A 23,532-nucleotide genomic window follows, 5' to 3' on the forward strand; every position below is an offset into this window, starting at 1 on the left:
TTTTCCTTTAAGATTTGAACGTTGGCTTAGCTGTTGGAAGAGGCTTTTATCAGTTAAACCCTGCCACTTGTCCATTAAAATTGTGTTATCTTTCCAATAAAAAAATTGTGGTATCGTTTTATCAGCAACAATCCCCCCCCCCCCGTCCCCTCCCCACCGCTTGTCCAGCAAAACCTGACAAGCAGAGGGGATTTTCGATTCCTTTTTTTTTTTGAATGGTTTCAGGTGAGGTTTTGTCAGTCTGGGAGCAGGATTAAAATTAAGCACCCTCTCCAAGCAGAGGAGAGATTCGATTCACCTGTATCACTATTTTGAGGCAAAAGAAAGAAGATTACACAAACAACATCTAGGTAAACTAGCTCACACCATCTCTAAATCTGGTTAATAAAAAGTGATTAGAAATGGAAAAAGAAGCAACCCACACAATATGATGATTCACATGTAAAATCATCATTTTTAATAATGATTACAAACGAGTAGGAGTTGGGATACAGTACACCATTAAGGAGATTATAATACCCTCTTAATAGTGAATTTGCATCATAGCAGCTTTTAATAGACAGTTGTTTGAAACATTTCAAAAAAAAAAAAAATAGACAGTTTTTTGAATTTAACCATTTAAGAGAGGAAACTAGAAGATTGAGTAAGAATTTTACTGGAGTTTCAGCCTCTTGGACAGGCGGAGCATACTCAGGATCTCCTGGCTCGGCAAAATTACTCACAAATTGGCGCCATGCCTTACACAAACAGAGGAAGTAATTTAGAAGTTGACCGAATAACTTAATATCACAATACAAAATAAGCCTTAAAGTTCAATATACCCGTATACGATGGGCATTTCCCTTTCTCTGGAGGAGGTTTATATTCCAATGGAGGTCGGGGCTCGAAAAGCTTCAAAAGGTTGGAGGTAAGACCAGTGGGATGACTCTGACCAATCTGTATAAGAAACGCAACATTAGAAGAAAACTAATCCAAATACCAAATTGATCCTTAGTCACAGGGGAAAAATGGAAAAATAAACATAGGTAATACAAGAAGATAAGGAACAACTTATCATAAATTCACAGCGTTATGGTTGAGATAGTGTGATTAAAAGGACTATTCAAAATACTAACCCGTCAAAATTCTAATGAATTAGGGCTTTAAAAGCAACACCACTAACAGTAAACTCTGGATTGATTACCTTGATATACCGATTTTAGTTTCACATAGGCAGACACTACCATAATTCAAGGGTGTTAGACCTAAAATCGGTAACAGGTACAGCAGTGGCGTGAGAGCTGAGCTGGATGACTAGGGGAGCTGAGTCCTGAGGGACCAGAGTGAACGAGGAGAGAGGTGGTCGAGAACGAGTCCTGCTATGAGGGCTGAGTCCTGCACAAGGCAAGCGAGGTCAGAAGACCAGACCGGGTTTTACTCCGGACAGGCCCTTCGACACTCAAGTCAGTATGAGCAGGAGTGAAGGGGAGATGTCTAAGAGTTTTTAGGGAGAGAAGGGATTTTTCATTACCCATTGGTCTGAGCTTTGATCCTCTATTTATAGGGAAAATCTGGTGAGATGTCCTGGACAGGTGTCCAGGACAGGTGGCGGCCTGTGAGAGGCTGCAGCTCACCTACTCTGAGACAGGTGGCGGCCTGTGAGAGGCTGCAGCTCACCTACTCTGGGTCAGGTGGCGGCCTGTGAGAGGCTGCAGCTCACCTACTCTGGGACAGGTGGCGGCCTGTGAGAGGCTAGTGTTTTCACACCCCATCAGTTGCCCCCCAGTTTTCCAAGTCATTGAGAGACTTGGGAAAGTGTGATCAATCGATTCTCTTAATGGGTAGGCATTGTCTGGGAGTGAGTCAGAAAAGTAAGTTCAGAGATCCAATTCGGAGTCTGGCTGGAAGTTGAGTTCGGAGATCCAGTCCGGAGTCCGGCTGGAAGTTGAGTTCGGAGATCCAGTCCGGAGTCCGGCTGGAAGTTGAGTCCGGAGATCCAGTCCGAAGTCCGGCTGGAAGTTGAGTCCGGAGATCCAGTCCGGAGTCCGGCTGGAAGTTGAGTCCGGAGATCCAGTCCGGAGTCCGGCTGGAAGTTGAGTCCGGAGATCAAGTCCGGAGTCCGGCTGGAAGTTGAGTCCGGTTCGGACCGGACTGCGTTTTGTCGTTTTGTTGTGAAACGCGTTATATCCAGTTCGGCTTTTGCCGGGCTGATTTTTGTCATCTTGCGGCCAGTCTGGTTCGGACCGGACTGATTTTTGTCGTTTTGTTGAAACGCGTTATATTCAGTTCGGCTTTTGCCGGACTGATTTTTGTCGTCTTGCGGCCAGTCCGGTTTGGACCGGACTGATTTTTGTCGTTTTGTTGAAACGCGTTATATCCAGTTCGGCTTTTGCCGGACTGATTTTTGTCGTCTTGCGGCCAGTCCGGTTCGGACCGGACTGATTTTTGTCGTTTTGTTGAAACGCGTTATATCCAGTTCGGCTTTTGCCGGACTGATTTTTGTCGTCTTGCGGCCAGTCCGGTTCGGACCAGACTGATTTTTGTCGTTTTGTTGAAACGCGTTATATCCAGTTCGGCTTTAAAGATCCAGTACGGAGTGCGGAGCATGGAGTGCGGAGCATGGAGTACGGAGCATGGAGTGCGGAGCATGGAGTGCGGAGTGGAGATGTGAACTTTCATGCGCGTAGGAACACGCGCGTGCTTGATCGTATTTTCGAGTGGGAGAATGTGCCCGTAATAAATATGGGACACGTGGCGCCATTCGGGTGTCCTCGAGATGCGTGCGTCGCATTTAATGCCCCACCGCCTCTGAAAAGCTATAAAAGGAGGTTTACCCCCTTTCATTTTTTTTACTTTTTACTTTTCATCTTTTCTTTTTTTTTTCTTGCTCTGGGAGCTTCGACTTCTCAGTTCGCAGTTCGCAGTTCGCAGTTCGTAGTTCGCAGTGGGAGTTACGCAAGGACTTGACGAGCTCCACTCACCGGTATTCCTCTCAGCCCTTCTCTTTACTGCATGTCTGATAGTAATTCGAGTTCCGAGTCCGGTACGGAGTCCTCCACTAGCAGTAGTTCAGAATTTAGGCCGCCGCAGGAGCCTGTAATGGCTAGGACGTCCGCTAGGATAGATCTTGTAGATAGCGACGACGGAGGGGAAAGGGACGAGGTGTTTTTAGACTTGAACGCCACTCCACTCCCCACTGGTAGTCTCCCCCGAGCAGAAGGGAGTGTTGAAAGTAACGTTGCTGAGGCGTCTACAACATTCCTTCCTGGCCGGGCGGTGGAGGTGGTCGCTAGAGCGCGGATGGATGCCAACCCAAAATACAACCTGCGAGCTCTGGTCGAGGAGAACTACCTCACCAGGTCCATGCTAGGGGACATTAGGGATAAGTACTGTGTGCCTCCAAGATTTGAACTGAAGGCAGCTATAGAGGGAGACAGAGCCTGTAACGAGAGTCGAGATCTCTGTATCTATGAGGAGTCGATGAGGGCGGGACTCTGATTTCCTTTGCACCCATTCTTCGCAGCGGTGCTTCGATACTACGGACTGGCCCCAGCTCAAGTAGCTCCGAACTCATGGAGACTACTGACTGGGTTCTTGTATCTCGTCCACGGCCGGTTAGAGAGGAGCGTGAGCTTGTCGCTATTCCGTGCTTGTGCACATCTGAAGAGGCATAAGTAAGGGGGCTGGATCTACATCAGCAAGCGCTGAACTAAAAATCATTACCGGCATCCCCTTGTCAATACATTCATGGAAGAATAGGTTCTTCTACGTCGAGGATAAGGAGGCCAGTGAGCCCTGGCCTGTCCCTCTAGTGTGGGACACTCCGGATACTTTCAAATTAAGTCGAAAGCCGCTCCTCGAGAGTGAGGACAGAGAGACTTTCGCCTTGATGCGGAAGGAGATTGAGCAATCAGGCCTTATCCGCTGTGCAGAGTTCAGGAGAGGAGGTGCTAGTTGGACTGGGCGTGAGTGCCGCGACTCCAGAACGTATGTAGCTAGACTTGTCTTTAGAATATGTTTACTTTTATATGCTTGCTTCTGACTGCTCGCTTGTCTTGCAGAAATGAAGAAACAATCGACCGTTGAGAAGATAAGACAGGGAGCCCAGCCACGGGCACAGGAGGGTGCTGCACAGGCACAACAGGAGCGCCAGAAGAGAAAGGCGACTGTACTGGCGAGTCCGGCCCCATCACAGGGCACTCCTCCACCCCCATCTCAGAGGGCCAAGACTACGGTGAAACTAATAGGCCCCTTTGCCCAGGGCGGTGGCTCTTCTAAGTCCGGTGGTGCTTCTACTGGAACCGGTTCTGGAGCTCGTCCTCCTACGGGGCTTAGTGAGAACGTCTTTCGACCCAATTGGGCCGTTCTGAAGGATGACACTGCCCTAGGCGAGAGCCGAGTAGCAGCAGAGATCATGAGCAAGTGTCTGCTGCGGAAGGACAAGCAACAGGTCCTTCACGAGCCGCCAGCTACAGGAGAGGAGGCTGTGTTATCCTCAGCTTACCAGGTAAGGAAGAGGTGATCAGTTTGCTAACTTTCTGCCCATTTCTTCCTTTGACCATACTGATGCCTGTTTCTTTCTGCAGATCTTGCTCTACTACAATGACCTCAAGGAGAAGAGTAAGAAGTTCTCCGAAGCCATCACCGCATCTGAAGAGGTGAACGGAAAGTTGGTCACTGAGGTCCAGGAGCTTCAAACGAGCATCGGGCGAGTACAGGAGGAGAAGAAGTTGTTGATGGAGGATCAGGCCTCAGAGAAGAAGAAACTGGTCAAGGCTGCCGAAGCCATGGAGGCCCAAAGAGGAAGAGCCAAAGAGAGGCAGGAGACGGCAGTGAAGGAGGCCACAGAGGCGAAGGAGGCTGAACTTTTCAGCCTGTCGAGCGAGGCTTATAGTCTTGGATACTACGACTGCCTCTAGGAGCTCCAGGCCTGCAATCCAAACTTAGTGATGCAGAATATGACTCTCCCTGCCAGGCCAAAGATTACTGATGAGGAGCCAGATGCTCCTACTGATGCTCCTGCTGACATCACCTCTCTTCCAGATGCTTAGTATTTTTTTTGTTTATTTTGACCTCATTTTGTAATGGTCCTTGAGACCCTACAGCTCTTAGCAGCCTCTTTAAAATGAATTTTGTAATGGCCCTCGAGGCCCCACATATTCTGATCAATGAAATCATATTTGTCCTTCTGTCTCTGATATTTCTCAACTGAGTGATTTGCTCGACTTGTCTTTTTAATTTTGATAACCTGGGATTGAGGCTGTTGATAGTCGAATTGTGACGAGCCGGTCTTCCAGCAAGTACCCAAGTTTAGGAACTGGGTTTCCAACAAGTACCCAAGTTTAAGAACTGGGTTTCCAGTGAGTACCCAAGTTTTGTGAACTGGGTTTCCAGTGAGTACCCAAGTTTTGTGAACTGGGTTTCTAATGAGTACCCAAGTTTAAGAACTGGGTTTCCAATGAGTACCCGAGTTTTGTGAACTGGGTTTCCAATGAGTACCCAAGTTTTGTGAACTGGGTTTCCAATGAGTACCCAAGTTTTGTGAACTGGGTTTCCGATGAGTACCCGAGTTTTGTGAACTGGGTTTCCGATGAGTACCCGAGTTTTATGAACTGGGTTTCCAGAGAGTAAGAGTGAAACAAAGTCTGCAAAAAAGATTATTTATTTATAACAACAAATTTACAAATTTACAAAGTCATCTTTTTACGCCGGACATTTTGTCTATTGATAATATCTCCTGAGATTTTTGGAGTTCCATGCGTGAGGTAATAAGTGCTCCTCCAGTGTCTCCAGCTTGTAGCTTCCTGGCCGGATAACTTCTTTCACTCGATATGGCCCTTCCCAAGTCGGGGAGAGTTTCCCGACTTTCGTCGGTTGGGAGACGGCTGCCTTTCTCAGGACCAAATCTCCTGTCCTGAATTCTCTGGGGCGAATCTTGGAGTTGTGATAATTTGATACCCTCTGCTTATAAGCGGCGACCCGGATTCGAGATTCTTCCCGGATTTCTTCTAGTAGGTCGAGATCGGCACGGAGCCCGTCGCCGTTAAGCTGCTCGTTGAAGCTGGTGATTCTGGGAGACGGAGCGCCTATATCGACTGGTATCACAGCCTCAGTACCAAAGGAGAGGTTGAACGGCGATTCACCAGTCATCGTGCGAGGAGTAGTGCGGTAAGCCCACAGAACGTGATAGAGCTCATCTGCCCATCGGCCAGCTTTTTCATCTAGCCTCTTCTTTATCCCCTGAAGCAGGATTCTATTTGTTACTTCCGTTTGCCCATTGATCTGGGGGTGAGCAACCGAAGTGAATCTCTGTTCAATCTTTAGGTCCGAGCAGAACTTTCGAAAGTTCCGGCAATCGAACTGTTTGCCGTTGTCTGTGATCAAGACACGGGGAATCCCAAATCTACAGACTACTGCCTTCCAGAAGAAGTTCTGCACATTCTGCTCAGTGATCTGGGCCAGAGGTTCTGCCTCCACCCACTTAGTGAAATAGTCGATCGCCACTACCACGAACATGCGCTTTCCAGAGGCCGGTGGGAAAGGGCCCAGGATGTCCATCCCCCATACTGCGAAGGGGAGCGGACTAATAATTGGAGCCATTGCTACGGCGGGCTGGTGGATGGTAGGAGAGAACTTCTGACACCTCTCACACCTTTTAACCAGATCCAGGGCATCCTGCCTGATAGTAGGCCAATACAGTCCTCTGAGCAGCACCTTTATCGCCAGAGCTTTGCCCCCCAGATGTTCTCCGCAAATTCCTTCATGAGTCTCTTGTAGTGCATACGTGGCGTCGCTCGGCCTCAGACACTTCAGATATGGGAGAGTATATGACCTTTTGTATAGATTGTCATCACTGAGGGAGAATCGGGCAGCTCTCTGTATCACCTTACGAGCTTCCTTCTTATCCTCCGGGAGTCTAGCATCGCGCAGATAACCCACGATCTCATCCATCCAGCACGGCTCATCTTCCACCTGCATGACTTCCATGGCTTTACTGTCGATGCTGGACCTTTGTAGAAACTCCATGTGTATGCTTCCGAGAGTGGTATATCCAGAGGCAGCCAGTTTTGACAGCACGTCAGCTTTGGCATTTTCTGTTCTTGGTACTCTGATGACCTCGAAACTTGCAAACCGGCTGGAAAGTTGGCGAACCTTGGCGAGGTATTTAATCATACGCTCGTCTCGGGCTTCGTAGACCCCTTGGATCTGGTTTGCTACCAGCTGCGAGTCGCAGTATGCTTTCAATTTTTGGGCGCCGGTCTGAATCGCTAGGCTCATTCCGGCAAGGAGGGCTTCATATTCGGCCTCATTGTTTGATGCACGGAACCCGAATCTCAGGGCGTAATCCGCAGTGAACTCATCAGGCCCAGTGAGGATGAGGCCAGCTCCACAGCCGTTTTTATTTGAAGATCCGTCGACATATACTTCCCAAGTCGGTGTGCTGGTTATGGAGTCCTGTCCGGCTGAGGGTGGCCTGATTTCCGTCCGAATTTCCTTTGTCATACGCTCTTCAGGGACTACTTTCTCTACAACTGGGAGCTGCAATGCTTCAGGGTCGGCGACCTGCTGGGGGATAGGGCACTCGGCTACAAAATCTGCCAGTACTTGGGCCTTGATAGCTGGCCTGGGTGCGTACTGAATATCGAACTCGCTTAGCTCTACAGCCCATTTCACAAGTCGCCCGGAGATATCTGGTCGATGGAGAACTTGTCGAAGTGGCTGATCAGTCAAGACCTTTACAGTGTGAGCTTGGAAGTACGACCTTAACTTCCTGGCGGCCATTACCAGCGCGTAAGCCAATTTCTCGACCCGCTGGTACCTTGTTTCTGCGTCGTGAAGAACCTTGCTGACATAGTAAATAGGTTTTTGGTGGCGGTGCTCTTCACGGACGAGGACAGGTGCCAGAGCCGTGGAGCTGATGGAGAGATACAAAAATAGCTCCTCGCCCGGCTCCGGCTTTGTTAATAATGGCGGAGAGGACAAATACCTTTTCAGCTCTTCGAATGCGATCTGGCATTCTTCCGTCCAGGGCGCAGTCTTGAGTCCCTTGACCGCGCTGAAAAAGGGCAGGCACCTTTCCGCTGATTTGGAGATAAAGCGACCCAACGCCGCTATCATTCCCGTGAGCCGCTGGACTTCCCTGATGGTTTTTGGAGCAGTAAGCTCCATCACGGCTCTGATCTTTTCTGGGTTTGCTTCTATCCCTCGCTGGCTCACCATGAATCCTAAGAACTTCCCCGAGCTGACACCAAAGGTGCATTTGGTGGGGTTAAGTTTCATGTTGTGCTTCTTCAGGACCTGGAATGTTTCTCTGAGATCAGACGCATGATCCTGCGCACTCCGACTTTTGACCAGCATATCGTCTACATAGACTTCCATGTTACGGCCGATCTGGTTCGGAAAAAGTCTGTTCACAAGCCTTTGATAAGTAGCTCCGGCATTTTTGAGGCCGAAGGGCATAACTCGGTAGCAGTAAGTCCCTTGATCTGTGACGAAGGAGGTCTTTGGTATATCCGACTCGTACATCCTGATCTGATTATATCCGGAGAAGGCGTCCATGAAGCTCAACAGTTCATAACCCGCTGTGGCGTCAATGAGTTGGTCGATCTTCGGGAGTGGATAGCTGTCCTTAGGACAAGCCTTATTCAGATCGGTGAAGTCGACGCAGGTCCTCCATTTCCCATTAGTCTTCTTAACTAGGACTACGTTTGCCAACCAGTCCGGGTATTGAATCTCGCGAATGAAGTCAGCCTTCAGAAGCCTCTCCACTTCTTCTTTTATTGCCTGCCGCCTTTCGAAGGCGAAATGTCGTCTCTTCTGCTTCACCGGTTTACAGGTTGAATCAACACCGAGCCTGTGTGTGCTGATCTCTGGATCAATGCCGGGCATATCGGCAGGAACCCATGCAAAGACATCTGCATTGTCCTGGAGAAAATTGGTGAGCTGGTGCTGAATGCTGCTGCTGAGGGAGGAACCGATCAGAGCGACTTTCTCACTGTCCTCTGGGCACAGTGGGATGGAGAGGAGGTCTTCAGCAGGTTGAGTCCCTCTGAGCTCGTCCCTTACATCGAGCAGTTCAATTGGCAGTGATTCCACTGCATTTTTGCCTTTGAGTGCCATTGCGTAGCACTCTCTGGATTGACGCTGATCTCCTCGAACTTCCCCCACACCATTGGGGGTTATGAACTTCATTTTTTGGTGGTAGGCCGAGGCTACTGCACGGATGAGGTTCTGGCCAGGCCGTCCCAAGATAGCATTATAGACCGAAGTGGCCCTTACTACCAGAAAGTTGACCATGGCGAAAGCTTGACAAGGTGGATCTCCGACAAGAACAGGGAGCTCGATCTGCCCCACCACTCTCACGACCTCTCCGGAAAAGCCAAATAAATCTGAGTTCGCCGGCTTCAGACGGTCGTCGCCTATCATCATTTTCTCAAAGGCGTGGTAGTATAGAATTTCCGCCGAACTCCCATTGTCTACGAGGATTTTCTTCACCTCCCAGTTGGCAACGAGCATGGTTAAAACCAGTGCATCGTCGTGGGGCAGGATAAGATTATCCAGATCTGCATCTGAGAAGGAGATCTCATTCTCCGTTCTCGTCTTTTTGCTGGTTGTGTGCACGGCGTTAACTCGCCGTGCATATGCTTTGCGAGCGGTAGAGGAGGTGCCCCCAGCCGCAGGCCCACCCATAATTGTACCGATGACCCCCCTTGGCTGAGATTGGGGTGCCTCGGGCTGCGCATTGGCCAGCTGAGGGGTTTTGTCCCGAGCAGGGGGCTGCTGTGATCTTCGAGGGCTGCGGCCCTGGGGGCTCTTTCCTCTGCGCTCTTGGTTGCGGCTGTCAGTTCGGATATACTTTTTCAAATAGCCCCGGCTGATGAGTTGCTCAATTTCCTGCTTGAGTTGCCAACAATCATCTGTGTCGTGGCCGTGGTCCTTGTAGAACCGACAGTACTTTGAAGGATCTCTCCTGTTTCCCTTGGAGATCATTCTAGCAGGCCACTTCACGAACTCTTCTTCGCTGATCGCCGCCAGTATGTGCTTTCTGGAGGTGTTGAGAGGCGTGAAGTTTTCTTCTCTTCTCTGAGGAGGCGGAGACTTCTCTCTCCTGGGAGGTTTATCCTCCCTGCGCTGCTTAGGGAGATTCTTCTCTTCAGAGGTTATCCTCCGATTTGAGTTAAGAGCTGCCAGTGTTTCTTCCACCGTTATGTACTCTTCTGCCCCGGCCATAAGATCCGCTAGTGAGTGCGGATTTTGTCGAGCCACCGCTCGACGGAAATCATTAGACCTGGCGCCTGCGAGGAGCGCATTCATTGCTGCTGAGGGATCTAGATTTGGCACTTGAAGTGCCTCCCTGTTGAATCGGCGGACGAACACCTTCAGAGGCTCGTTGTCGTCCTATCGCAAGGCCATCAGGGAAGCTGTTGTTTTCCTTGGCCTGCGGCTGCTCATGAAGTGGCGGACAAGATCCTCTCCAAAATCATCAAAATTGTTGATGGAGTTCGGTTTGATCCTGGAATACCAGTCTCTTGCCGCGCCAGTTAGCGTCGTTGGAAACGCTCTGCAAAGAAAGCCATCGGAAGCTCCGTGGAGGAGCATAATTGTTCTGAACGTCTCCAAGTGGTCCACGGGGTCTGTAGTGCCGTCATACTGAGGGACGGCGGGCATTTTAAACCCACTGGGTGCTGGGGCACCCAGAACATCATCAGTGAACGGCGTCCTGCTTGAGAACGCCCTGGAGATGGGCCGGCTCTGGTCCTTCGCCAGTTCCTCTATCCGATGATCCATCTCCTGCATTCTCTGTAGCAGCGGATCCGTCCTGTGGTCCAAGGACCTGATCCTTTCCACAGACTGGCTCGCCGCGGAGCCGGATTGGCTCTCCCGACTCATACGACGAGGTCGGCGTTTCGCTGGTGGCGCACGATCTTGATGAGCTCGGCGCCTCTGTGCGGAGGGGGAACGCGACCTTTCACGGTGATGAGGCTCTGTTTGGGCATGCCTCGTCGTGGGGTGAGGGACTTGTCTGGTGGAATGATGAGTTCGGCCCTCACCATGGTGTGATGACTCTCCCCTGTGGACGTCTGGCCTTCCTTGGACAGATCGCGGAGCCTCTGGGGGAGGTTGAGGGGGCACTTGAAGTAGTTGCTGGTACTGCCTAACGAGGGCTGTCATCTGCTGAAATAGAGCTTGAACCTGCTACTACTAGTGATGCAATTCGCTCGCTCCGGGTCCTGCGGGGTAGCGCGGTTTGGGTAGTCCGCGCCCGCGCAGTAGGCATCCGCGTACTCTTGCGTCCTGCCATTTTTGTGAGTGGGATGCGTAAGGACAGCTTTTAGTTCTGGGGTCCCACGGATGGCGCCAATCTGTTAGACCTAAAATCGATAACAGGTACAGCAGTGGCGTGAGAGCTGAGCTGGATGACTAGGGGAGCTGAGTCCTGAGGGACCGGAGTGAACGAGGAGAGAGGTGGTCGAGAACGAGTCCTGCTATGAGGGCTGAGTCCTGCACAAGGCAAGCGAGGTCAGAAGACCAGACCGGGTTTTACTCCGGACAGGCCCTTCGACACTCAAGTCAGTATGAGCAGGAGTGAAGGGGAGATGTCTAAGAGTTTTTAGGGAGAGAAGGGATTTTTCATTACCCATTGGTCTGAGCTTTGATCCTCTATTTATAGGGAAAATCTGGTGAGGTGTCCTGGACAGGTGTCCAGGACAGGTGCCGGCCTGTGAGAGGCTGCAGCTCACCTACTCTGAGACAGGTGGCGGCCTGTGAGAGGCTGCAGCTCACCTACTCTGGGAGAGGTGGCGGCCTGTGAGATGCTGCAGCTCACCTACTCTGGGACAGGTGACGGCCTGTGAGAGGCTGGTGTTTTCACACCCCATCAAAGGGAAAAAAGAAAGAAAGAAAAGCAGATATAATGACCATCTCATCCACTTTATTGTGGGAAAAAAATCTACAGATCAAAGAAAATAAGAACAATGAACAATGGAACAGATCAAGTCATGCTGCCAAAATTACAAACATAAAAGGAGATGAAGAAAAAAAAATAGAACTAAATAACACGTCTGTTTTCGTCTACAAATGAAACTACTCAGACTCGGATTAATCAAATTGCTGGTGTAGAACCTCCGTGGATAAGAAACATAATCTAAATACCTGATCTACTCTTATCTGCGTCATACAACACGAAAGGAGAAAAAAAGAAAATCTAGAATTACAAAACCACTGCAGATAAATCAGCAATGAAGAAGAACAAGGCCAGATCTAAAACGATTGAAAATACCTAATCTATCATCATCATTTCGAACGAACAGGAAAAAAAGAGATGAAAAGGCTAAAAAAGGATCGAGATATAATATGTGAAACAGAAAATCAGAACTAATAGAATCAAATAACAACTTAATCGATCCTCAATCATTCCAAACAGGCAGAAATAAGATAAAACTAGATCGAAAGAGATCGAGAATGAAAAAAAAAAAGAGAGATCGGATTCTGACGAAGGAATAGAGATATTACCAACTTCAATTGAAGAACGTTTGATCGATTTTGGGCTTTTGTACGCGCCTGAACAGCTGCGTCCCTGTTACGCATGAAAGGATCATTGAAATCCCCCATTTTGTTCGCAGAGAAAACCTAGGGTTTTTACTGCCTCCTGTTAGCGCCTCCTGTTAGCTGTAGAGGAGATGAAAATCAACGCTCTGATATCTATCTACTACAATATTGGAATCTACAACAATAGTCGATATAGGAAGATGGAAAAAGGGAATTTTTTTGGGGAGTGATAAATCGACTCCCAAAATTATTTATCAGTGCCCTTTTTTTTTATCTCTCGAATTTTCTCCTTCGTTCTCTCTCATCTGCTTTTACCGTCCTGCCCTTCGAGTATTCATATCCATAAGGTTTTAAATCAAGTTTCATGTTACTCTCTCCTTCTAATATGTGTCCTCTCCTCTCTCTAGATCGTCCGAAGATATTTTTATGCCTCCCTGTTACTCTCTCTCCTTCTAATACGTGTCCGCTCCTCTCTCTCTAATACATATATCTCCTCTGTTTATCATAGCAAACCCTAGCAAACGAACCTAGAGTTCTTTTCACATCACTTCCAATGGTTTTTTTTCTTAATAATTCAGGCGCCTATTGATCTAGGAGACAAATACTTGGCTCATCTTATGCCATTAATGAAAGGTTTTTCTAATTTTTCATGTGTTGATTTTGATTTTTTCCCCTTTCTGCAGCAAATTCCTCACATATATACTCTGTTCTTCACGAAATGAGGGCCGGAAATTGTACAATTTCAACAAGAAGCTGGGTGGTATAAAAGGACAGTCGGCCTGCAATTTCAGCAGCAACTCTTCCTAATCTCAAAAGGGGGTTCTTTATTCCTAAGCTCATAGAGCTATTCTGCACTAGATATGGATGTTATTTTAAGATGAAACAGAGAAAATCCTCTGATTTCTTCTATATTTCTAAAGCATCTGATTTGGGTTTTTCTCCTTTCTCTTATATGATTTTTTCCTGTTGGTGTTTTACTTAGATAATTTGCAGGAGAACTAAAGAAACTTTATCAGAAGGTTATAAGAGTTTTTTATCCTAACAGAAATTGTATGACGTTGATGAATATTTGGTAACTACTCATTGTTTAAGTTTTTATGTTTGACATTTTATTAACTGGTTTTCGGTTCTTCATTGTTCTGTACATTTTTTAATGGCTTTCCAAATCATGCTTCACATTATTCCTTTTTTTGGATTTACCCCCTTAGGTTTTAATGCTTAATCTTTTATGATGATTTGAATCGATCTTTTATTGCTTGGATTTTGGTATTTGTGTTGTACAAATACATTAGTGTTACTTCGAGGTTTCATCGATTGCTTTCACCTATTTCCTTTTCTTTTCTTTTTTTATATCTGAGTATGATTTTATTGATGCACACCAGGTGTTTGATGGAATGCTTGAATGAGATATTACCGATGTTGAGTCGTATTCGTCATTGGTCGAGACTTCCCCGAAGCATCTCCCCAAAGCCGTCCAGGCAAGATCACTTTTGATGGTCTGCCACCAACAGCAAGATATTACGCAAATATATATAGTTTGTACTTAAGATGTAAGCCTTTTGTTTGCTTCTTTCTGTTTATATTTTTTTTTATCAAAGCGGCTATTTTTTCTTCTTCACTTTTGCACGATTGAATATATTTCAAGGAACCCATTTTCCCTTCTACATCCATTCTTTTATGTGAATACAAATTTAAATTGGACACTTCTTTCATTGTAGTTGCCACTTCCCATATTACAGTTGTTATTCATAATCTTCAAATAATCACTTCATTAATGTTAATATATGGGTGTTTTCTGAGTCAAGTGATCTTGAAAATTAAGAAAATTCAGTATACAAAGAAGTTAGGAGATGTGTTAGTCTGAACTTTGCTTTATATAGCTTTTCTATGACCACAAATCAATGTGTCATTGTCATTGTAGATTTGGAAACGGCTCTATAGGTGGAGATGGAAGAAATTGCTAAATGAAGTGTTAATTGGGGCAACTATTCTTCACACAAAACCTACCAAATGGATTTAGTTTCTTTTAATTTGACAATTAACTATGAAATTTAGACTTCATGTATGGCCATCTCTTTGTTAGGAAAATGTTTTCTAAATTTTATGATATTTTTCAATTTTTAGGCTGTTCAAATTATTCAGATCTTGAGCTTTTATGCAATTCGGATTATATCCTTATGAGTCAGTTCATATAAAGTTTTAATCATAAAAATAGGTTGTGTACAGGTTTTGAACATTTTAAGATGTCTGCTACTGAATCATTCAAGAGAGAGAGAGAGAGAAAGAGAGATGTCTGCTACTGAATCATTTTAAGATGTCTTATACTTAAAAAATTGCATTTGCTTTTATCACTTTTTTACATATGTTCGCATTGAATGTCTTGAATGACGTGGCATTGTATCCTGAAAATGTAATTTCAATGTGCTAATTTTGCTCTTTAATTCTCTCATCATTTACGAAAATAAATTCCAATATTCTGCTTAAAAGTGTGCAAGGATTACCTGTTGAAGGTAATCACCTTCTTCCTATGGTTTTTTCCCATCTTCTGCCGGATATGCTTCCATCAAATGACCAAAAGATACTCAAGTTGATTTTTATTTCACAGTTGTTTTCAGTTGGTTGACTGGGATTTGAATTCTCTATTATCCAGTTTCTTTCACTATTTGTATTAGCTATCAAACATGATCTCAGTTGATTCGTCATCATAATACTATTTTTTTTCACCCACATAACCCATTTTTCCAAGCTTTTTTTGGCAATAGGTCTACTGACATATAAAGGAATGTTATGTTAATAGAGAAAAGGCCTTCCAATCAAGGATCTTTGGTCTAAAAGAGAAATTTAACTTGCAGGCTCTCTTAAGCTAAACCCCCCCGCCTCTTGCTAAATACTCAAACAACTCCCATGCTTCTTCTCTCAACATGTTCAAACTCTAAATTCGACTTTAATCAATCTGCTACTGGTACATATTATTAGTACATACCGAGTAGTTGGATTTTGCATGTTTCTTTTTTACATTGAATTTTGTTTTTTCATTTTCTATAGACTACTTTGCAGCACCTCTTCCCACATAATTAAAATCTCGGCCACACTGTTTCTCTCTACTTAGAACTCAATTCTTTTCACCTTATGTTGTGCATCTTTCATTTCTGGTTGTTGCTTATGAAATGGGACATTTTTTTACTAATTTCCTATTGCTTGAATCAAATGTGAAGTTTGTTTCATTTTTTTTTAATTTTTTTGTGTGTATGGTCAAATGTGACATTTTCTTTCTTTCATGAATATGTGCAGTGATTGCTCAGACTTTCTCAGAAATCAGATCTCCTGAAGACATAGCAAGTAGTAAAAAAATAGTGAGAATTTTTATAAAGGTTGCATTAAATTTGATAGGTCAACTTGCAATGCTTTCAACACATTAAACCTCCTTTTTTTGTTAGTCGTGATGTATTTAGATGTATTCAGTTGATGATGTTCTTGGATTGAACTCATATTGTTGAAAGTTGAAACTTGACTTGAATTTGCATCTTATTAATAATCTGACATGGTCAGATGTCATTTTTGTTACATGCATTTCCTATTCTTGCCTCAATGAGGTAGATTCTTATAGCAATTGGAGAATTTCTTATTCCTAATGGAGGCTGAATTTGAAAATGAGGGCAATTTAGCCTACCAATGTTTGTGAATAATTTAAATAATTCATGTTCATTTTTTCCTTCTCCTTTGTAGAGAAGCATTTCAAATGTCCTGGACTTGGGAGTGATCCTTCTCTATATCTTACAAACCATTCTTCTTATATAAGCGTTCCAAATGTCTTGCACATTTGGAGTCATCCTTCTTTATATCTTGCAAACCATTCTTCTTATATCTCGATCATCTCAAATATTGTATCCATCTTTTTGGCAGAGAAATCAGTTATCTGCTTCCAGCTCATCAGAAAGACTAAGATAAAAATTTTGGCAGAGTAATCTGTATCCGTGAAGAAACCAACTTATGTGCTTCTGAACAAAGTTCATGTAATATACATGTTTGTTGATATACCTGTTTGTTGTGTTCTAATGGATGATAGTCGTGATTTTGGGTTGATGAAGATTGACGTAAGCAACAGGTCAAATCTGTCATTTTAATGAAAAACCAATGGGTGAAAATCTGAATATGTTTGGGCAAACTATCTTTCTTCATCGAGATGGTAGAGGGCAAACCTCTAAGAAATACTATGATATCCTGCTGGCTTCTGGCTGTGTAGCGTCCTAGGCTTTCAGTCAATTATTTTCTCTGAAATACTAAGTTCCTCTGACATTTGGGTCAGGCATCTCAATAAAGCAGGTGTAAAGTCATTTGGATAAGTTGAGTTCTAGCTAGCCTTCCTAGAACAACCAAGATAATGCAATTGATGAGTGCTCTGTGAGCTACAATCCAACTATTGTAGTTTTGGATTGTAGGTTATTGCCTTTTTTTAGTGCGGGCTACAATCCAACCAAAGGTAATGCAATTGATGAGTGTTCTGTGAGTTCTAGCTAGCCTCAGTGTTTTGTGGGTTACTTCCATTTTGCATAGTGGGTTTTTGTTTGGGTTTTGGATTTTAGGTTTAAATGCTTGTGTGTCTAACTATTGGAAATGTTGAATTTTTCATGTTTTTTAATTTTATATGTTGTTTACCATAGATTTAGGTTTTAATGGTGTGTTCGATGGGCTTTCACTTCTTTTCAGATGTGTTCAGAATTGGGAGCTAAAGCTACTGAAAAGTGAAATGAATGGGATATAGATGGTGAAAGGTTTTGTTCCACTGCCCTCCTTTCTTCTTTCGTCTCGATATATTTAAGGTTTTCTTTTTGTTCCACTTCTCTTTGTTTTATCTATTTGTTTAAGCATTTCTAGGGTTTGTGACAGTGTATCAGTACTTCTCTTTTAGTTCTTTTGTCATTTTGAATTTCTCTTAGTTTTTTAGTTGTTTTATCTTTAATATGTTGATGTTTTACCTACAATAGATAATCTAGGTAGCTAATGGATTTGGTCACGAAGCTGATTTGTTCAATCTTAACCTGATAATATTCATGCTACAGGACTGAAACTATGTTTTCGAACCTGGAAAGCTTTTTCAGCCATACAAAGTATACTGATGATATTCCTAACTTTTAGGATGGCTACAATTTTGCTCTTTCTGAGTTGCTTGGAACTAATGTCTCAAATTGTTCGTCAATACCTACAGGCAAAGGAGAGTTTTGGCCGCAGAGAGGTGAGCTGCAAATGGTGATTCTTTGTTTTCCCATTTTCTTATCTCTGAAATTTGCTGGTTCAAGAGAAATTGGTAGGGCCTCTATTGTAAAATACTCCAAATTTTAATTATTTTATTCATTTATATGAACATCCTGGTCATTGATTTTTGGCCGAATTACCTGTCGAGGGGGTTCTTCCGTTTGTAGTTTACTTTTTCCAAGAAATTTCTGATGTGTGATGTGGGTTGGGTTTTAGGTCTTCCCTTACTAAAGTTATTTCTCTTCTGGGAATTATTTTGGTGGTCGGTGTTTTTTCTTTTCTCCATCTGAAGTTTGTTCCTCTTTGCCAAATTTGTTAAAAAAAATTTTTGTAATCGACATTGTCTAAGTTGCTGCTCATCTCCCTGTAAGAGGGGGGTGTCTTTTTTTTTAACACTTCAAGTTTCTCATTTTTTCTAGTCTTTTGTTGTACGTGTGAATTTTTTATTTTGGTTTATCAATCCATAATTATCCTTTGACATCACAGAATTGCCTTGCATCACTACTATTATGAGAAGCTCTCTTGGTTTGAATTCTGATGTCGTATGTCTTTGTTTTCACCCAATTAATTGTGTGAATGTGCTCCTTAAAAGAAAATTTATATTACCACAGATAGCTATATGGACACCATCGCTAGAGTAGAGTAAGGATCTCTATGCGAGGATGTGAAACCCAGACACACTTCCACCAGAAATCTGACCGAAGGCAGGGAATCTGATTCAATTAAAAATGAGAGAATGGGACACTATCTTTGATAGAATGGGACACTATCTTTGATAGTAGACAGATTATCATAACTGGTTGTTTGATACCCATTGGCCTTCACTGTCCAGCTCCTATCAATGGCAGCAACATGCTTATGATCATCACTCCGTTCGATCTTTATTTTGAAGGAGTTCAGATACGGCTTTCACTATAAATCATCGAAGAAGACTGGAGGAGGAAGAAGTTCACGGATGTTAATGGATATGGAAACAGTAAGAAGTAGTCTGTCTTCTCCATGAAGCTTAATCTGCTGCATTTCAATGATAGATGAGAGACTCAGTTTCACCACCCTGATTTTTTTTTATGGTTTCACCATCTTGATTAATCTGCTGTATTTTTAAATTATTAATTACAACTTTCAAGTTCTTTGTTGCCGATGCACGGGGTTTCTTACTAGTACTATCTACTACTGTAAGCTTGGAGGAAAAGAAGTGAATTTTTTGATTTTTTTGAAAATTATATGAGAATTACACATCGCCCCCAAACACATAAATACCTCTTATGCCCTAAAATTCCAAACATCTGAGTGAAAAATACCTCCTATGTCCTTAAATTCCCACGACATCTCTCTCTGCTCATGTGATCTTCTTTCTCATATGCCCTAAAATTCCAACACCATCCTCTCCATCCCGTATATTACAAAGGTCTCTAGAATCGCATTTAGGGGATTTACAACATAGGGAGAGAAACGCTTCAAAGGTCTTGCGCAACGCTCCTCATTCTCGCCTACTTAATAGGGCGAGAGAAACGAATTCTTTCTCCTTCTGTCTCTGATTTACAGCATGGCCAGTATCGATCTCTGACTAATCTGGCTGGAAGTGGATCGCAAGGTCGCTTGGCCGACGATAGTAACGAGTCACGAACTGATTGGTAAAGGTCTTGCGCAACGCTCCTCATTCTCGCCTACTTAATAGGGCGAGAGAAACGGATTCTTTCTCCTTTTGTCTCTGATTTACAGCATGGCCAGTATCAGAAAGAGGCGCTGGCCAGTATCGATCTCTGACTAATCTGGCTGGAAGTGGATCGCAAGGTCGCTTGGCCGACGATAGTAACGAGTCACGAACTGATTGGTAAAGGTCTTGCGCAACGCTCCTCATTCTCGCCTACTTATAGGGCGAGAGAAACGGATTCTTTCTCCTTTTGTCTCTGATTTACAGCATGGCCAGTATCAGAATGAGGCGCTGGCCAGTATCGATCTCTGACTAATCTGGCTGGAAGTGGATCGCAAGGTCGCTTGGCCGACGATAGTAACGAGTCACGAACTGATTGGTAAAGGGTATTATTTTTAGTTTTTTTTGGGGGTTTTTTCTGTAGATGGACTGCTATGAGTTTTTTATTTTAGGGTTTTTAGTTGGTGTTTTTTCTGTAGGTAGCTATGGAGCAGTTCGATTCGTGGGCACTCTCTTGCAGACGAAGATGGAACGGTGGGTTTTTCTAATGATCGAATATTGAGTGGAATGAAGGAATTCTGTAGCATCCCCAAATCTCACTCAAATTTCCTCTACAGAAGATATTTGGGGTGCTTTTTAAGTAATTTAAAATCCCCATATTTGACTTGGTTGTATCAGGAAAGAATAGAAGCCCTATACCTACTTCGGAATTTCCTCCAATGCAGGATGAGATCGGGGAAGGATCACAGTGACATGAGTGTAAGATGTAAGCAACAACCTCTTGCTCTCTTTTTTGCCCATGGATTTTGCATCAGGTAATAAAGCTATATATTTTCTTTTCATTTCATTTTTTATATCAGGCTTTGGCACTTTCTCCTTCGCACAAAAATATTTTTATTTTTATTTTTTTTGCTCTTCATTTATCGGTAATTCTCAACTCTAATGACGTTTTGAAAACATCTATCCTCCGTTAATTCATTCCTTTTAGTTCATTGGTAGAGATGGTAATTCAATGTCTAAGAAACTTTTTTCCCTGTTTCTACAGACCTCCATTGGTAGAAATGGACAAAATGGTTTTTTGGGTGTCTCAATACGAGATAAGAAGTTTGTGTATTTCTGGTGCTTTGTGGTTCCAAAATTTTTACATGGGTTGGTAAGACTAGGACACTACCTCCCAAGCTTTTACTGCAACTTAAGATGCTTTCCATGGTAATATTTCATAGACTCATACCATGATAGCCTGGTCTTGGCTTTGCTGCTACGGCTCTGCTTTTGGTAGAGTAATTTGCAGGTAAGTCAAATCACTCCATGCATCCAATCACTTATGGTTCAGTATTTTTGTCAAACTTCATCAGATTTTGGAAGAGATGACTCATCATGGCCATTTCTGGTTGCTCAAATTTGCAGTGTATAATGTTCACAGCGATCACAAAAAACTTCAAGTTGACATTAATATTTGGGAAAAGGAATAAAAGAATAGCATGCAATCTTAGTGTATTTCTTGGTGCTTCTAAATTCATTGGGGAGATGGAGAAAGGACTGGAGAGATGATACCATCAAAGGAATGAGGATTCTATGGTTGGTAATGCTTTCTTTTTTTATGCATAAGTGATTGTTTGTTATAGTTGCATGGATTTCTTAGTGAGGCCTTTCCCAACTTTCAAGTGCTCTGCCTATTCTGTATCAAATGAGAGAGGATTCTATAGTTGCATGTATTTCCTATTAAGACTCATTCTTTCACTTAAGTTTCAAGTGATTCTTGCTATTGAACTGATTTTTAAGCAAATGAATCAAATCATCTCTACATACATGAAATTTGGCCATGTGGTAACTTCATGAATTTCCTTTTATTTATAGGTTTTCTTTTTAATTATTTGAGACGGGTTTCAATTTTTTGTAGGTATACTCTTTTGTTGAAGAGAGCAAAAGGGGGAACAAAATTAGTGAGTATTTTCCCAGAAGGTGTTGTGTATGGTCTAGTGTGGGAATCTGTAATTTTTCACTATGGGTCAAATATTTTCTTTCTTATGATGTGAATGGTCTAGTGTGGCATCTGAGTCATGTTTGCAGGGGTTTTCTCTTAAATTTGGATATTTAGGTCCCATTTTTCTTTCCCTGCATGATTTTGCCATCAAATGAATGCCACAACCATAAATCTCTAAATTTAATTTGTTTCAGCAGATATAGCTGCCGAAATTGCGTCGTCTTTAATGTTAAGGTTTTCATGATTTTTTGGTATTCCCAACAATGTATAACCCCTTATGGCCGCTTTGCTAACACTCTTTTAGACATGGGTGTAGCCCCTTATGTCCTTTACTGCAATTGTATTTATCTGGGTCCTCTCCTGAATGGGCTAACAGCTAACAACTGTCTCTTCTTTGTTTTATTTATTCCTCTCAAGCATGGTATATAGCTTACAGTGTTAGCATCTTATGCTACTTTATTTATCAGGGTAATCTCTCTTCTTCCTTTTATTCACTAGATACACCTGCATATGTAAACTATTTGAGATTGGTACATATCATTGTTTCAAAAATTGAGGAATTAAATTACCTAAAAGAATGAAATGGTAATTCTTTCATTTGTCATCCACAGGTCGTCGTAATTGAGCAACTTAGAAGAGCTGTGTGTGTGACAATCTACATGTTGGAGGTTTGATCCCGTTGTGTGTCTGTGTGTGTGACAATCTACATGTTGGAGGTTTGATCCCGTTGTGTGTCTGACAATCTACATGTTGGAGGTTTGATCCCGCTCACTTCTACGCAAGAAGTTGCATCTCATTAGTGTTAGGATGGACTGTTGGAGTACATAACATTCCTCAATCATACTACCTTGCTGGGGTTCTTTTTTTTACAATGGATGGGTATTTTTCCTTTTTATTACAATGGATGGGTGTTTTGATAATTGTTTCATATTTATATTTGTAGATGAAAGTGTTGATTTGCTATGTAATGGCATTTTTATTTCGAAGCTTTTGACGAACACGAGTTTTAATCTTCATAAAACTATAGAGTGTGTTCTTTGCTTTGGCAATTGATTCTTGATTGTAATTTTTAGGTTCTTTAATAATATTCCACCCCATTCTCCATATGGTAGATTGTGAAGCATGTTTGTTTCATGCGTGCATACTGCATAGTACTTTTTGTTTGACCCTTTGCGGTCACTCTTAGCAGCCATGGAGATGTAACGCTAAGAAATGGGTGAAGAGAGTTTTCAGTGGTCAAGATGAAAATTGGTAGGCAATACTAGAAAACAATTTGCAGTTTCAGCTACTTATATACCATGTCTTTTAATATGGTTACGGTTGTTTGTCCATTTGGCAATCAATGGTGATATCTTTTAGAAGGCTGAAACAATGAATCTATCCTCAGTTTTTGATGACTCAAAGTCGAGCCGTAGCAACTTTATTTTACATGGTGACTCTGGAATTTCACTACAACCATTCCAGTTACTAATTTATATTCTCCCTCATTTTGTGACCAATCTCTTAACCTAAACTGTTATTTAAACAGAGGACTTAATTGAATAAGGAAATTTCTATATACCTTTGTTGCTCCTCTATTAAGTTCTTCATTGAATAAGAAAATTTCTATATACCTATGTTGCTTCTCTATTAAGTTCTTCATATTACATGATTCTTCTTCGGGTCCTTTTCCATCTTTTTCTAATGTTTTATGACCTATTGGATCCTTTCTTTCAACATAAATCTGCTCAACTCCTACTCTTAATTATGCTTGATATAGAAGCATTCGAATGTGGTAATTATAGTTCATCTAAATACTTAATGTTTCTTTCATAAACTATCAGTAGATTTTTCAATTTCTCTTTATCACCGCACAATCGATAATGAGGATTTTCTGTTTTTCTTCTTCTCATACAATTACATCATCATTTGTTTTAAATCATCACTTTTACCATCATTCTAGCCTCTTTTTTACAAATTGAATTCATTTTTTAAAACGTTTTTAGCGCATCTTATGAGTAATTTACTTTTCCATTTATATCTTCCATGAATGATTATTCTTTATTTTCTTTTCTTTTAAAAAAATACTCTTTAAAAAAAAAAAAGGGGTTCAATGTTTTTTAGTTTGTTGTAC

At 42.9% G+C, this 23,532-nt stretch overlaps 1 protein-coding gene and 1 pseudogene across 51 annotated transcripts in view; one reads left to right on the forward strand and one right to left on the reverse strand.

The window, feature by feature from the left end:
• Positions 1 to 13,535, reverse strand: part of LOC143892515 (uncharacterized) — a 31,551-nt pseudogene extending 18,016 nt beyond the window's left edge. The window contains exons 1-3 of the transcript XR_013255527.1: positions 12,493 to 13,535; positions 818 to 936; positions 657 to 732 (exon numbers count right to left, since the gene is read on the reverse strand). The product of XR_013255527.1 is annotated as an uncharacterized LOC143892515 (transcript). The remainder of the gene's footprint in view (positions 1 to 656; positions 733 to 817; positions 937 to 12,492) is intronic.
• Positions 11,935 to 22,468, forward strand: LOC143892512 (uncharacterized). 50 transcript variants are annotated; one of them, XM_077397182.1, is made up of 13 exons: positions 11,935 to 12,989; positions 13,212 to 13,600; positions 13,911 to 14,078; positions 15,820 to 15,881; positions 17,236 to 17,300; positions 17,589 to 17,636; positions 17,735 to 17,761; positions 19,915 to 19,969; positions 20,161 to 20,250; positions 20,481 to 20,726; positions 20,843 to 21,013; positions 21,336 to 21,378; positions 22,031 to 22,468. In XM_077397182.1, the coding sequence occupies exons 5-10, from the start codon at positions 17,291 to 17,293 to the stop codon at positions 20,590 to 20,592; spliced, it is 342 nt and encodes a 113-aa protein (XP_077253297.1). In that variant the 5' UTR covers positions 11,935 to 12,989; positions 13,212 to 13,600; positions 13,911 to 14,078; positions 15,820 to 15,881; positions 17,236 to 17,290; the 3' UTR covers positions 20,593 to 20,726; positions 20,843 to 21,013; positions 21,336 to 21,378; positions 22,031 to 22,468. The 50 variants fall into 50 exon arrangements, 23 of the variants coding, with proteins under 23 accessions (XP_077253297.1, XP_077253298.1, XP_077253313.1 ...); XM_077397183.1 differs by having other exon boundaries at positions 11,935 to 12,875; XR_013255518.1 differs by adding an exon at positions 18,393 to 19,821 and having other exon boundaries at positions 11,950 to 13,600; positions 17,236 to 17,348; positions 20,114 to 20,250; positions 22,031 to 22,443.
• The last annotated feature ends 1,064 nt before the right edge of the window (positions 22,469 to 23,532 follow it).

This window comes from Tasmannia lanceolata, unplaced genomic scaffold, assembly GCF_043159265.1.
Source record: "Tasmannia lanceolata isolate RefF3 unplaced genomic scaffold, GAP_Taslan_0.1 ptg000015l, whole genome shotgun sequence".
NCBI lineage: Eukaryota > Viridiplantae > Streptophyta > Magnoliopsida > Canellales > Winteraceae > Tasmannia > Tasmannia lanceolata.

What these genes read in the sequence shown, in the direction of transcription:
- LOC143892512 (XM_077397182.1), top strand. An exon ending in AGAGTTTTGGCCGCAGAGAG is followed by an intron (nt 17,762 to 19,914) that starts GTGAGCTGCAAA and finishes TTTTTTCTGTAG; the next exon opens with GTAGCTATGGAGCAGTTCGA. An exon ending in GCCCATGGATTTTGCATCAG is followed by an intron (nt 20,251 to 20,480) that starts GTAATAAAGCTA and finishes CTGTTTCTACAG; the next exon opens with ACCTCCATTGGTAGAAATGG.